Source organism: Vigna umbellata, chromosome 7 (assembly GCF_029865625.1).
Source record: "Vigna umbellata cultivar VRB3 chromosome 7, Vumbellata_1.0, whole genome shotgun sequence".
Lineage (NCBI taxonomy): Eukaryota > Viridiplantae > Streptophyta > Magnoliopsida > Fabales > Fabaceae > Vigna > Vigna umbellata.
The window spans coordinates 20,932,166-20,947,977 of NC_142171.1; the positions used below are offsets into that span (position 1 = coordinate 20,932,166).

A 15,812-nucleotide genomic window follows, 5' to 3' on the forward strand; every position below is an offset into this window, starting at 1 on the left:
GACGACTGTGATGGCCTTCCTCCAGAATGATCCTCTTCAGTTCGCCATCATTAGGAATGCACGTCCTACCCTTGTAACGCAGCATGCCGTCCGTTCCTGTGTTGAATTCCTTATCTTTCTTTGAAACGAGCGAGTCTAGTATCTTCACCAGATCTTCATCCTCACGCTGCTTCATTCTGATTTGGTCGAACACATTGCTAGATATTCTAAGGTTACAGCACTTGATGCTGTTCGGTTCAAACTCAAACTGTAACCTTAGATCTCTGAAACTCTCCACCAAGCTCAACTCGCGCACCATCATAGACGACATATGCACCACTTTTCTGCTCAGAGCGTCCGCTACCACGTTCGCTTTTCCTGGATGGTAGAGCAGCTCGAAATCATAATCCTTCAAGAACTCAAGCCACCTCCTCTGCCTCATATTCAACTCCTTCTGATCAAAGAGGTACTTGAGACTCTTGTGATCACTGAAAACTTGGAACGTGGATCCATACAAGAAATGCCTCCAGATCTTCAGTGCAAAAACGACCGCTGCCAACTCCAGGTCGTGCGTTGGATAATTCCTCTCGTGAATCCTCAACTGCCGAGACGCATACGCTACCGCTCGCCTCTCTTGCATCAAAACACAACCCAGACCTTGATGAGAAGCGTCGCAATAAACTTCAAACGGTTTAGACGTATCCGGAATAACCAGCACTGGGGCGCTCGTCAGCTTGATCTTCAGCTCTTGAAAACTGGATTCACAACGATCAGTCCAAGCGAACGGCTGATCTTTACGGGTCAATTGGGTTAGCGGCGCTACTATCTTAGCAAAACCTTCAATGAAACGTCTGTAGTAGCCCGCCAGTCCAACAAAACTACGTACCTCCGTGACCGAACGCGGACTCTCCCAATCCAATACCGCTCGCACTTTCGCTGGATCCACCGAGATGCCTCCAGCCGACACCACATGACCCAAAAACTGGATCTCCTTCATCCAGAATTCACACTTAGACAACTTGGCATATAATTCTTTCTCCCGCAACACTCCAAGTACGAGTCTAAGGTGCTCTTCATGCTCTTCTTCAGTCTTGGAATAGATGAGGATATCATCTATGAAAACGACCACAAACTTATCCAAATAAGGCCTGAATATGCGGTTCATGTACTCCATGAACACGGCTGGAGCGTTCGTTACTCCAAAAGGCATCACCACATATTCATAATGCCCATATCGCGACCTGAATGCTGTCTTCTGGATGTCATCTTCTTTAACCCTAATTTGATGATATCCGGATCTCAAATCAATCTTCGAGAATACTGCAGCCCCATGTAGTTGATCTAGCAAGTCATCTATCCTCGGCAAAGGGTACTTGTTCTTGATGGTCAGCTTATTTAATTGCCTGTAGTCAATACACAACCGAGAGCTGCCATCCTTCTTCCTTACTAACAGCACGGGCGCTCCCCAGGGTGATACGCTCGGCCTAATAAATTTCTTCTCTATCAACTCCTCAATCTGCTTCTTTAGTTCAGATAACTCCGCAGGCGACATCCTATATGGCTGAACCGAGATGGGAGCGGCTGTAGTCACCAAATCAATTGTAAACTCCACTTCACGCTGAGGGGGAAGTCCAGGGATCTCTTCCGGAAAAACGTCCGCAAACTCGTCCACAACTGATCGTCCATTACCGTTTCTAGTGGACGATCGTTCTTCTACCCTTCCTCTGGATTCCTGATCCTCGTGAGTCATAACCAAGAAACAGCTGGCGCCTTCCATAATGTCTTCTTTCAGCTGACCGAGCGTCACTGAAAGAACTTCTTCATCTACACCAGGGAAGATCAACTCTTTCGCTCCACAATCAAGAAGAACACGATTGGCAGCCAACCAATCCATTCCTAAGATAACCTCCAAACCTTGAAGAGGTAAGCAGATGAGGCTAACTTTAAACCTACGCCCATCCACTTCTATAGGACACTTGACGCACATAGTGGACGTCCTAACCTCACCAGCTGCTGGGGTCGACACCACCAGATCAAACTGCATCTCGCTCACTTCTAATCCCAGCTTTTCAACACACGCCTTCGAGATGAAGGAGTGCGTTGCCCCCGAATCAAACAAAGCACAGCAGGGTCTACCAAACAGCATGCATTCACCAACAATAAGGTTACCTGAACTCGCTGCTTCAGCGCTCGTTATAGCATACACTCGCCCACTAGCTTGGGCTCGTCCTCCTCTTGGCTGATTTCTTCCAGCATTAGGTGGCCTCATCACAGCACGCCCACTCATATTGCACTCGTGATCCAGGTGCCCGTTTCTTCCACAACGAGTGCATTGCTTTACTCCCACCAACTGAGGGCATGAAGACCTATAATGTGGTCCTCCACACCGAAAACAAACAACACCTCCCTGCCCAGACTGTCCGACAGGGACTACTGCTTGTGATCCGCTCGTCTGAGAAGACTGATTTGGACGAGCGTAAGGAGGTCTCCTCTGTACAGCACCTCCCCTGGACACCATTGGTCCCCTACTCACTGTTTGCTGCCTCTTCAACCGTTCTGCCTCTGCCATATTCTTCTCCAAAACCTTGGCTCGCTCGACCATGGCAGGAAAAGACCGAATACACAAAGTTGAGATCAAGACTTTCAGATCACTTCTCAACCCATTCTCAAACTTCCTGCACTGCCACTCCTCGTTAGTAGCCATCGTATTGAACCTCAGGAGGTGTTTAAAGGTGTTGGTATACTCCGACACAGACTTGGTTCCTTGTGCCAATTGAAGGAACTCAACTTCCTTAGCGTAACGTACGCTGTCCGGGAAATACTCTTCATAAAACTTGCCTCTGAAAACCGCCCAGGTTACTGGATTCCGAGCGTCCGTTAAGATGGCCTTCATACTCGTCCACCAGTGACTTGCTTCTCCAGTCAACAAATACTCTGTAAAAGCCAAGCGGCTCTCATCCGGACACCTCTTAGCATCATAAATACGCTCCATATCTCTCAACCACTGGTCTGCCTCATCAGGAAGGCATTTCCCACTGAATTTAGCCGGGTGGTGTTGGAGGAAACTCTCCAGGGTCCACTCAGCAGTAGGCGGGGCAGCGTTGGAAGAAGACGCTCCCGCAGTGTGCCTGGTTGATGCTAAAATCTCCATCAGCTGTCGCTGGGTTGTTTCCGAGCTAGCACGGGAAGCTTCCAGACTTTGCATGGCAGCTTGGTTTTGCTGCATCAGGGTGGCGTTTTGTTCCATTAGGGTCGTATTCTGCTGTTGTAAACGGTCTATCACTGTCTCCAACAACCTGGCGTGGTTGGACGCATCAGGTTCGTTAGGTTGGGGTGGAGGAGGGAGTCTAGGGGCCATCGTTTTCTGTACCAGAGAAAACGAACGTTAGAAGTGTCTAACAGTTAAAACATTAACTTATTAAACACACGATAAGCACACAGTAAAAACGTAATGCGCTCATAACCTACAGCGTCCTTAAGAGAACAAAACTGCTCTGATACCACTAATGTAACATCCCAAAATATAGTAATTACCATAATCAAGATTAATTACATTAAGATAATAAACAGTGCAGTCTTACAAAGACCGAACGAGCACTAACGGTGTCGAACGTTAAAAAAAAACATACAGAAATGACGGACGTCATAATATAAAGAGTTTAAGGACGAACGGTTTTACAGGATTACAACCGAACGTCTACATAAAACACATAATAAACTATACTATACTGGCGAGCGCTCTAGGGCTCGGCTTTGACTTCAACATCCACCAGGGTCGCGTCCTCCAAATTTTCTTCTTCCAGCAGTGTTTCAAGGGACGCTCCACCATCTGCTCACATCCACAACGGATGATCATTGCATTTTGACAAGACGGAGTATACATGTACAGTAGACAACACAATGGAAATGCAAGGGTAAGCTTACGTATTTTAAATTCATACTTCAACATTTATATTCAAATCATCACACAATCAATACATATGCATATAACTTCAACCAAAACATAAATATAAATATTCTAGACAGACCGTCCGGACTGTATGAATCTGTGTAGTTTCAAGCGTCCTTGCACCCGAGTGATGTAGTAACTGGGTAACATTAAACAGCTGCCACTCGAGGTAAGTCCGTTCTTACGTCGCCCATGTTAACTTATGGACTAAGGACCTCCTGCCGTTCCCACACATGAGTACCCCCTTCTACTTGAAGAGGCGTATCACGGAACATCAGGATGGACAGCGAGTCTAAACTTATCCACAGTCATACTTTACAAATATCAATTTCCAACCAAGAGTAGTTCCTCCTTGGAACGCTCGTTCAAATATCAATATCATAATTTCACCTCATATAGGGTTCGTTCACTTTATAATTCTCTCAATATCACATTTTCATTCTTTGTTACACTTCCATAAAAAGACGAACGTTAATTCACTGTATGGACGAACGCTAATTGAGATCAGGACGAACGCTATTTAAGACTGACGCTCGACATGAGGTCGAACGCTATTAAAGACTGACGCTCGACATGAGGTCGAACGCTATTAAAGACTGATGCTCGACATGAGGTCGAACACTATTAAAGACTGACGTTCGACATGAGGTCGAACGCTATTGAAGACTGATGCTCGACATGAGGTCGAACACTATTAAAGACTGACGCTCGACATGAGGTCGAACGCTATTAAAGACTGATGCTCGACATGAGGTCGAACACTATTAAAGACTGACGTTCGACATGAGGTCGAACGCTATTGAAGACTGATGCTCGACATGAGGTCGAACACTATTAAAGACTGACGCTCGACATGAGGTCGAACGCTATTGAAGACTGATGCTCGACATGAGGTCGAACACTATTTTACTCAAATGGGAACGCTCGTTCTCGAGCAGAATTCTTTCCAAATGAAAGAATTCCATTTTAAAGTATCATAAGGAAAACCGAACGGTATAAGACCGTACAGTGACGAGCGTTAGTTAACAAAAGTAGGATTTAAGTGTAGAATTATCAACCTTAGCCATTTTTTTTTCAGATTTCAACATTTTAACCTAAACTTTATACTTCAAATGAATCTCAGATTTATGGACTTTACACTCTCACTTCCAGATTACTTCATATTCAATAATCAACATCTTAATAATTCATACATTATAGTATTCATCCATACGATTCAACCATGCATGCAGCTCAACAATCCAGAAAAATCATATCAGTACATTCATAACAGCACAACAGGGCTCGTTCATGCAGATCAGAAAATCACGCATACAAAGATTTCATACAGACAACCCAATCATGCTTTCATACAATCATACACGTATAAATTTAAATATATGTAAGCTTCCCTTACCTGGATAGCAGTGATCTTCCAAAAGCACGATTCTAGGGTTTCCTCTAACCACTTCTACTCTCAAGTTTCGTTCCACAGTTCCCACGTAAAACTAAGACACCAAAACAATCAACCAAAACTCAGACCTAGAACCCATTCATGCAACCAACTAGGGTTCGCATGAGACCAGAAAAAGGGACGAAGCTTAAGACAGAAAAACTTACCAGTTCCGATCCAAGTTCTGTTCGGTCCAAATGAAAGGTCTCAACTGGACGAACACTCCTACGGTTCTGGAAAGTGAATCGGAGAAGAAGAAGATGAGTTGTTGAAGAGAGAAGGTTACTGGTTCTAGAGAGAGATCAGAGAAATTGGAAAATCTGATTCAGAGGAAGGAGATGAGTGATACAGGTGAGTGGAGGGTTTTTCGAAAACTCTTTTTGCTTAACTCACGTTCGTTTGAACGAACGTCTCCCTCGCTGACACCTGCATACCAAACTCTGAATTGGAAGCTTCTAACGTGACAAGTGTCGTGTGTGCATGCAGAGCTTAGTGCGCAATTAATGCACTGGACGTGTGTCGCGGCTCATTGATGGAAGCTACTAGGTGAATCAGCAGTATCGTAATTACTGATTTGACATCTAATTACGTTTTAAAATTTTCCGGGATCTCACAATGTGTATTTTGAAATACATTTTAAAAAAAAATTGTATCAATGTTGATAACATTTTTTCTTTGTTTAATATTTTGTTTATCGTGATAAGTAGGTTATGAGAGAATTTGTTTTTGATGATGATAAGATGACAAAAGTTAAGGATGATCGCATATCTCAGCTTATGTTCATATTACCCTTGCATATACATTGGAAAAGCTTTTGGAGTCAATGTTTCTCTTGTTCCTCTGTATATTTCCTTACCAAATGCATTAGAGATTCTTAGGGGAACCTTTATGTTGAACTTTTCAGCTATGTGAAAGAAGGGGGAAAAAGGAAGTGTTGTAACTTTCATTTCACTTAAACCATCAATAAGAGAACAATAAACGATACTTTTTATGGCTGTTTTTGGATTCAAATGATTCCTTTTAACCTGAGACAATTCAATCTAGATCTATCGTTTTATTGCATATATATTTTGATGGATAACAATTCAGAGAAAATGGATGTTGTTCATGTTTGACTAGAAACCTGTGCAAGATATGTTAGCAAAAGTTTGATATGCAACCGGGAACATAATAGAGAAAAGAAACTTATAAATTGAGAACTACATGGAGTAGTGTTTTTTTCAATATATAGTAGCACGTTATTATGAGTGAATGATAAAATTTGAAAAGGATCAAACTGTACATGGATAAAGAAAGGTGAGGAATCGACTATGTCAACTAAAGAACCAAACAACTTGAATTATTTCTGTGGAGATCTTTGTCTCGGGCGTGCTAAAATATTTCTTTAATAATATCAATAATATATATATATATATATATATATATATATATATATATATATATATATATATATATATATATATATATATATATATATATATATATATTTGGAAGAGACATGGGCACAAAAGGAAAATAAGTAATGATTCAAAAGTTGAATATTATATGTAGTTATCGAAAAAATATATATGGATTTGAAAATAAATATGGTCAATGGGAATTAGTGGTGATGCCCAGTCATGCCACTTGATTGGACCACGAATCCAAAGAATTAGACGTAGTATAGAGAGAGAGAGACTGGTTCCGTATATTTGACGACTTCAAACAGTCCTACGTATGTTTTACTTTTGTTCTATCAGTCTCTACCTCTTTCCTATAAATTCCCATTTCCATCAAACCAATATCATAACCTTCTCTTCTGCATCACCACAAAACATAATCCATTCTAATGAGTCTTCCTCCTCCTTCCTCCATGCAACCATCCAACAACACCATGCAAATTTCTTTAACCATCACCCAAAGGAGAGGGATTAATGTTATACAACCCAAAACAAAACTCAGCGGAGGAAGATCACCTCTTCCACAAACATCTCAATCCCCAACACCCAAAAACACACCCAATCATATGCTATCAAAATCAAATTACAAAGGAGACACAGGAAAAGGCCCTAAAACAACGTAACTGCCACCACGCTACCAATTCTTCTTTCTTTCTTTTTTTTCTTTCTTCCCAACAAATCTTCTTTTCTCTTTATCTCATAATCTGTAATCATGCAATTAATGATGAAAGTTTTCAGTTGCTGTATTTATTATTTTGTGTGTTCTATATCAGTGCTAATCAATTGTTTAAGATACACACTCTTAGCTGTTAAACTTGATAACTTCGAATGTTACGATGAATTTGATCGGTTATAAGAAGTAGATATTACGCTGCAGAGAACACAACAGTCGACACCATAAATTTTATGTGTAGAGAAAACTAGTAAATTGGTATTCAACTTAATAGAGAAGTACTAAATACGAAAGGTGTACAGAAAGATGATCACGGTAGTTATCAAATTAATATTACTTTACAAGACACTTTAATATTGTCAAGTTAATAGTCAAAAAAGTACATAAGGTTAAAATAACTGTTTCCCAACAAATATAGAATTCTTTTTCAGGACTTGACTTTTATGTAAACTCTAAATAGGTTAGTAAATGTTATGCAATGCTTAAAAATAAGAATGAAAACCTATCTTAATGAATTTGATGTTGAAGAATGTTGTGAGTTTAACTAAAGAACAAATGAGAAATTCTGAAACAATTATAATGAAATAAGCTTATTTCACTGTTTTTCCAAAATAGATTCATCATCATTTATCCACATATCATTTGTTCAATTGAATATGTTATCTACTAATACAAAAACAACGTACAATGTCGAATATTTTAGGCCTTTCACGTCGAATTCGAGAACGACGTCATATCAGGAGACGTTAACGTCGAATTTTGTTAATATACAACGTTAATTTAACGTCGAATTTTGTCAATATATGACATTAATCAATTTTTTTTAATTAATTATAATCCTTTTTTACAAGTCTACGAAACCAGAAAAGCAGAACTATGAACGCTAATATAGGATCAACAACAAATAACAATAACAAATAACAAACAAGTTCAATCAAACAACAACAACAAACAAGTTCAACCAAACAACAACAAACAAGTTCAAAAAAAAAAACAACAAACAAGTTCAACAAATAAGTTCTTCAAAACGAAAACGGAAACTAACCTTTAAAAGGTGGGTTCATCGGAATAAAGTGTTGCTACCAGTGAGAGAGAAAGCAAAATGCGCCTGTGAAGGACATGAACACGAAAATAATCGGTGAAAACAAACGAAAATCATACCTAAAGTAGTTAATTAACATGCATTTGTATCAAATGAAAGAAAGATTATACATGTGATGGTCGTCAAACTTCGTTCGAGAAAAGTTTGACTAGAGAAGAGGGTCTCGCGCGTTAAGATAAAGTGAATGAATTTTCAATCTCCCGCTCAAATTTTTATTGAATTCAATAGCATTTTGACGTCTAACGCTAAGGAATTCGACGTTTTATATCCTTTTATGTCGAATTATAATTCTAAACGACGTTTAATAATTGCATTTATTTACAAAATTGCCACTGGTCATTTTTAACATTGACTATTTAGTGGTTAGACGTTAAACGCGTGATGTTATAAGCTATTTTTCCACCAATGAGGAGCATTGGTTTTTTGAAGATATTATGATTTTGATGATGCTATAAGATGAAGAACGTGAAGACTTTTGTTGTACTTATTTTAAAATCATTTTGTAGAATTAATTCTATAGGAATTACTTTATTGATGTAAGAACACTTAGAAGTTTTCCTGTTTAGAGACTCTTTGAGCAGATAATCGATTATTGGGTGTGATAATCGATTATCATGAGCCTGTTTGGAAAAGAGTTGCTCGCGCAAATAATCGATTATTGCTCAAGATAATCGATTATTCAAGTTTGAGTCAATATTGCCCAAGTCGCGCAAATAATCGATTATTCCCCAAGATAATCGGTTATCGATTTTTTGAAAACCCATAACAAACACAAATAATCGATTATCACTTATGACAATCGATTATCACTGGCAGTTGGGAGATGTCTTTTCAGTTTCTGACCCTGCACGAACCTGGGCTTATAAATAGAGGTCTTCACATCTCTTAGAAAGTAACTTTTCATTTTGAGAGTATTAGAGCTGTGTGCCTAAGGGAAGCTCTTTGTAAGTAAAAAGGGAATCTATGCCATTTTGAGAATACAGTTTGTCTGAGGAAGTTCTCAAAGTGATAGTGTGCTCTTTCCAAGTCTTGTGAAAAGGAGAAGCTCGCGCTTTGTGTGTCAAAGGTCGGAGCAGTTCTCTTCAAGTTGGCTGCGTTGTCTCTTCCGATTCGTTTGTCTCTTCTCATTTCTTAATCTTTACTTTATATCTTGTAATCTGTATAAACATTATTTTAGTGAAAAAGGTTAATCACTATTCATAGTGATTAACGACTGGACGTAGAATCTTTTGATTCGAACCAGGATAAAATTTCTGTGTTGATTTTCTAAACTCTACACTCTTTAAAATTTTAGCACATAAGCTATTTGATAAAATATTTCAGAAAAAATTAAAGGAACCATTTTTAAAATTGACCGAACAAGCTCTTTGCTTTAAACAATCTGTATCGTACTCTGTGTTTTAATATTTTCACTACGCAAAATCGGTACGGGTTGTTCCAACAATTGGTATCAAAGCTTGCTTTGATAGTTTTTCAAATTTTTCAAAAATGGGCGGTCATAACCAAATGTATGCTGAGGGTGCTTCTATTGATAGACCTCCTTTGCTTACGGGGGAAAATTATGTTTTTTTGGAAAATAAGAATGCAAATATTTTTAGAGTCAATTGACAAGGGTATTTGGGAAGCTGTTTTGAAAGGACCAATTGTTCCTACTATTTTTGTAAATGATATGCAGGTAGAAAAATCATTTTTACAGTCAACTATGGATGAAAACAGAATGGCACAATATGATGTTAGGGCTAGGAATATAATTTTATCTGCACTAACCCTTGATGATTTCTTCAAAGTTTCTTTTTAAGAAAGTGCTCAAGAAATGTGGGAATTCTTAAGAGTTAGTCATGATAAAGTCACAAATGTGGTTAAGTTGACGTTGTCTGATTCAAGCTCTACATCAAAGTCCTCAAGCTCAAGCGATACAGATAACCAAGAAAATCTATGCTTAATGGCCAACAATAAATCACTTGGAAGCCAACACTCAAAGAAAAAGAAGGACAATCAAGGCTCCTCAACAAGCTTCAAATATTATAGAGGTGGTGAAAGAGGCCATATAAAAGTCGATTGTTCAAAAAACAAGAGAAATGAAGAAAGAAAGGAAATGAAAGTCACAAAAAGAAGAAGGTCTACATTGCTTGGAATGATAATGACTCAAGTAGTTCAAGTGATTCTGATGAAGAAGCAAACTTGTGTTTGACGGTAAATACTGATGATACTGCAAGCCAAGTAAGTTGTTCTAATTATGAAACTAGTGAATTTGATTTGCAAAAAGCTTTTCTTGAATTACTTGATGAATCTGAAAAATTGAATGCTGCTCATAAAAATTTGGAAAAGGAATTTAAAGAATTACGAATTAAATATGAGAAGACATTAGATGAGGAAGTAATTTTTAGAAATAAAATTTGCAATTTAGAAATGAAAGAGTCTACAAATATTGAACATCCTATTGATATTGATATTCTTGAAAATCTTCTTGAAGTGGCAACTACAAATAATAATGTTGAAATGCCTATACTTGTTAAAAAAGTTTATAAAAATAAAGGTGTTCTTAAAAGTAAGAACCAAATTAAAAGAACCCGTAGGGTATGGGTTGAAATAGGATCTGTCTGTTATAGAAATTCAAATGTTGTCACATGTTTTGACGATATGAAAAAGAGACACACTTCTAACAAATGTAGAATAAAAGATTTTAATGTTTCTAATGGAAAATATGCTTGGATTCTTGTTATAAAGTAATTTGTCTCTAACCTCAAAGGACCCAAATGAGACTATGGGGACCAAAACTCTATTGTTTTGTTTTGCAGGTTGAATTCTCAAAAGGAAAAGAAAGCTCTGTGGTATCCTGGTAATTTTTAAGAGCTTTGAAAATAATTTATGAATGCTAGATGTGTCTTAGGTTGAAAATTTGGCCTAAATTTGTGTTTTTCGGAAATTAACGTACATAATCGCTTACCAAGAGTAATAATCGATTATCTCGGTCTCAAAATATGAATTTTGACAATTTGGTTCGCAAATAATCGATTATTTGGTGTAATAATTGATTATCTTAAGTTAAAACGTAAAAAAAAGCATTTTTTTTAAATTTTTTTGGAATCTGTTTTTGATTTTAAAGGGAAACATTACTTTTAGGGGAGTAATTTTTAATGAATTAAAAGGACCTAAATTAGGGAGAGCATCAAGATTAGATGATCTTTTGAATATGATTAAAAAAAAGGGAGAAATTTTTTGGTTGACATCTTCAACCTTCTGATTATCCTCCAACCCCTCCTTTTCAAGTCTTAATTGCATTTCTTGATTAGAGTTTAATTTCCATTTTGTAATTCATGATGTATTTTGCTCTTTCATGTTATGAAAATTTAAATTTTATTCTGTTTTGAAAGAAATGCACCTATTCTTTTTTTATTAATGATCTTTTTGCTTATGATAAAAAGCGGGAGAAATTTTTATTGACATCTTATGTCATAATCTTTTGATAAATGGTACCTATTTGAGGGGTGATAACGGTTGAAATACCTTTATTTTTATACTTAATTTTGATATTAAAAATACCCTTTACGACTTAGAAACTAGCTTGAAATCATGCTTTTGCTTAAGTTTTGAGAATAAGAGAGTTGAAGGTGGTATTATTGGTTTTATGCTTGGTTTTCCTTGTTTTGACAGGAATTAAGATGAATTGGATGAAGAAGTTGAAGTAGCAAGGAGTTGGAGTCAGGAAAGGCTAGAAAAGAAGCACATAGAAGAATCGCAGATAGCGTTGAGCGTCATTTTGGGGCACTGAGCGCCAATTTCTTCTGTCTCATGTCGAGCACCACCGCTCAACGCCAAGTTCTTATGTCTCACGCCTAAGCGTCACCGTTAAGCGTCAGTTTAGTGCTGCAACCACCGTTGGGCTCCCTTTTAGGGCGCTGATCGTAGACGACGTGTTGGACCTGTTTTCTGTTATTTTTATGAACTATTTAAGGTTTTGGACGACCTATAGAGACTGAATCTTTTGACAGAAAGAGTCGCAGAAACACTCCTTTTATCTCTTGGAGGCGGATTTTGGATGCGGAAGCTCCGATCTTCAACTTTTAGGGTTTTATCTTTCATTCTTTTCCATATTTTCATATAGTTTCACCATGTCTATGGTGAACTAAACCTCCATTGTTGTTGGGGAAACGATGTAATCCTTTGAAACTCTCATGTATTGAATTGATTAATATTATAAATGCTTTACTTCATTAATTGTTAGGGTTTTTCCTCTACGCTCTATGCATGCTTTGTTTAACTCATTCAATTACATGATTATTGATGTTGTCGATATGGAAACATATGGGAAATCTAGAACTAGGGAAATTCTCCCAAAAGAAATATTACCTAGACATAGGGATAGGAGGGTTGGTTGCCTTCAAGCTTCTATGTGAATGTAATGCATAATTAATTATTGGGGATACAAGACAATGTGATCTAGTAATTAAGAGTAGGCTTTCTTCACCAAGACATCGGGTTTAAGGTAAATTAGAAAGTGACATTAACATTAATGAAGAAGATGAATTCATAAACACATGAGAGTGGATAGGATAAGTCGTAAACCCCAACAACATAATCATTCCATATTTTATACACCAATCACCTGTGCATTCTTCAAGTCAATTGATCAACACTTGCACTCATATTTATTTTCTGCATTATAAACACCATTGATGAGAGGGTCGCACCTCACACAAAAGTTGTTGCAAAATTAATGCAGTATATTACTAGGAAGTGACTCCTAGGTCGTCTCTCAAGGACCAATTTGGTTCGAGTCTCAGGTCAAACACGTAAGGGGGGGTTTGTGAAAGGTTTGTGAATGCAATTGAACTCAAATTTAAAAGACAACTGTAAACACAGGATTAAAATAGTTAAACTAACATCATAACTAAAATATCACAACCAAACATAATAGACAACATTAAAGTGAATATTAAAATTTAAATAAAGACAAAAGAAAAATAAGTCACTAAAGAAAAGAACCTAGGAGCATTTAATTAAGCATGCATTCTATGCATAAGGAAAATGTGGAATGGAAACATAAGCTTGGTGAATAAAAAAAACTAGCAGACGATTATAAATCATAAGTGCAAATTGCTTCAGCCAGGAAAGCACCGTGCAGCATGAAACGAGACTTCAATTCCCATCACTTGAATCAATTAAAGTGCAATAGATTTTAACTAATCTAACGCTAATTGAAAAGACAAGCCTGCAACCGTGCTGCACTTTTTTTCCAAAACTTAAATCAGCGTTTGTGCCTCCTAAAAGCAAAAATGAATCTGCCCTCCGAGAGCTCCCCTGCTCCACTTTCCCATGCACACCCTTCAGCATTTAAACATGAAAAATATCCTCCTGGGTGGCGGCTGCTCTAAGCTGGACGCGTGCTCTCTCCAGTCCGTGACACCAATCCTTTCCAAACATACTCCTGGAATCAGCGCTTCCAACCGTCCCCTGTGCACCCAAAATCCATCAGCGTGTGAATCTAAAGAAAGAAAAAAAACTAGTTTTGCACGTTGCTACCCTATGAAATCAGCGCTTCCATTCTTTAAAAGCAAATAAAAAAAACGAATTCTCCTCCTAATAATGCTAGACGTGACAGCCGCTGGACCATCCATGATTAAAAGCCAAATGAAATTAACACTTTTCCAAAGCAATTGAATCATCACTTCTCTTAATTCCTAAAAATAAAACTTTCACCGCTTATGCATAAAGGAAGAAAATTGTATCACTTTTTCTCTCAAAGAAAACGAAGGTGCTTCTCCCATGCCATCATCATTAAGCCATCAACGTGTTGGAATCAAAAGAAGACAACAGACATTCAATAAAAAGTATTAAACCAAAATTACAGCAGCATCCTCCGTGTGCCTCCACGTGCTGCTGTTGCTCCCTTTCCCCGAAAACAGTGTTCAAAAGCCAAGAGAAAATAAAACAGTAACCAGTGGCGGAAACCAGAGAAGAGTGGCAGCTGCACCAGCTCCAGGCCGAGAGCTTCTAAAAGAATTCACCTAGTGTGCTGCTGCTAAGAGCCATCCGAGAGAGTGGCGGCTGGATTCCCCCCCTCCTTTTCTCCTTTCAGTTGTGTGCCTTTTTAAATGAATTAGTGAATCCCTCCTCATGCTGTGCTGGATGGGAGCTGCCCTTGGATGCTGGACCGTGTGCTTTTTAATTTGCTAGGTGCACCCCTTCATTAAATGAAAGTGAAGTTTCTTTTCTCGGTGGCAGCTTCTCTTTTTCTAAGCACACATGTGTTTTCTTCTACTTTTTTTACTTTTTTTTTTTGTTTTTTTAGCCAAACCAAACAGCATATTCCAGCTCAAGTCTCCACGGATCAGCACATCTTTTTCTATTTAACACAAAATAAATCAATGCAACCATATTAGAACACTCAAACAGTAATCACTGGACTGACATAGGGGAGTAAAACAGTTACTGGAAACAGTACAAAACTAATTTGAACAAAGTAAAAACTATACGTGAAAATAGACATCTAGACGAAACTATGAAAAAAAATTGCATGGAAAACGGATAAGAATTGAACTCAAACGAGGACACACAAGTTGACACAACATTCACGCAGCACTGTGCGAAAATTGAAATGACTGAGATGCATTGGGTTCAATTGCCATTTCTCATTTAACCTTCAAATGTCCCAAATTGTATCTCCAAATTTTCCTTGTAAAATAATTAGCTCAGATAATTCAAATTAGTTAAAATAAGAATTTCCAATCAAATTTAGCACAATTAGGAAAAATAGGATAATATTGTACATTCAAGCACAATTCCTTGATTAAATCCGGTACAATAAACTAAGTGAAATCAATAAAATATTGATTCATCAACCATGATTCCGTTTACAAGTCTTAATTAATCAAGAAACCACATGAATGTCTAGGCCGTGAGTCTCTTGGGAAACGATACTTGGTCTTACCATTTATTATTACTTAATACGATTCGATACACTTGCCGGATTCTTAACAAGTTTTTGGCGCCGTTGCTGGGGACTCGTGGTTTAACTATTCTATTCGTGTGATTATTGATTAGCTTTGACTGGATTATTTTTATTTTAGTGTATTTTTGTTTTGTTTTGTTTTAAAAGTGCTTTTTAGGGTCTTGTTTTCTTGTGTATGTAGGGTATAATTCGTACTAGAAGCAAGAAAACCTCGGAACCTCTTCTTGAAGGATTGGACGAGAGTAGAATGAGAAGGAGAATCCGAACATCTGGAGAATTATTTCCT

The 15,812-nt window shown here is 37.8% G+C and overlaps 1 protein-coding gene and 2 long non-coding RNA genes across 3 annotated transcripts; all 3 read right to left on the reverse strand.

Moving 5' to 3' along the window:
* Positions 1-242: 242 nt before the first annotated feature.
* Positions 243-3,337, reverse strand: LOC148195396 (uncharacterized). Its single transcript, XM_088095189.1, has 4 exons — positions 2,149-3,337; positions 1,457-1,893; positions 540-1,369; positions 243-357 (listed from the first exon to the last, which is right to left on the reverse strand). The coding sequence occupies exons 1-4, from the start codon at positions 3,335-3,337 to the stop codon at positions 243-245; spliced, it is 2,571 nt and encodes an 856-aa protein (XP_087951315.1).
* Positions 3,338-3,712: 375 nt separating this feature from the next.
* Positions 3,713-5,924, reverse strand: LOC148195397 (uncharacterized). Its single transcript, XR_015780668.1, has 3 exons — positions 5,528-5,924; positions 5,325-5,415; positions 3,713-3,808 (listed from the first exon to the last, which is right to left on the reverse strand). It is a non-coding gene; the product is annotated as an uncharacterized LOC148195397 (long non-coding RNA).
* A 7,574-nt stretch (positions 5,925-13,498) lies between these two features.
* LOC148195398 (uncharacterized) lies at positions 13,499-14,620 on the reverse strand. The gene is made up of 2 exons (XR_015780615.1): positions 14,424-14,620; positions 13,499-14,028 (listed from the first exon to the last, which is right to left on the reverse strand). It is a non-coding gene; the product is annotated as an uncharacterized LOC148195398 (long non-coding RNA).
* Between the last annotated feature and the right edge of the window lie 1,192 nt (positions 14,621-15,812).

Coding starts and splice junctions, on each gene's coding strand:
- LOC148195396 (XM_088095189.1), bottom strand. CDS start 3,337: ATGGCCCCTAGACTCCCTCCTCCACCCCAACCTAACGAACCTGATGCG. Junction 1,894..2,148: donor CGCTGAAGCAGCGAGTTCAG/GTAACCTTATTG, acceptor TACCTCTTCAAG/GTTTGGAGGTTATCTTAGGA. Junction 358..539: donor TATCCAACGCACGACCTGGA/GTTGGCAGCGGT, acceptor TCTACCATCCAG/GAAAAGCGAACGTGGTAGCG.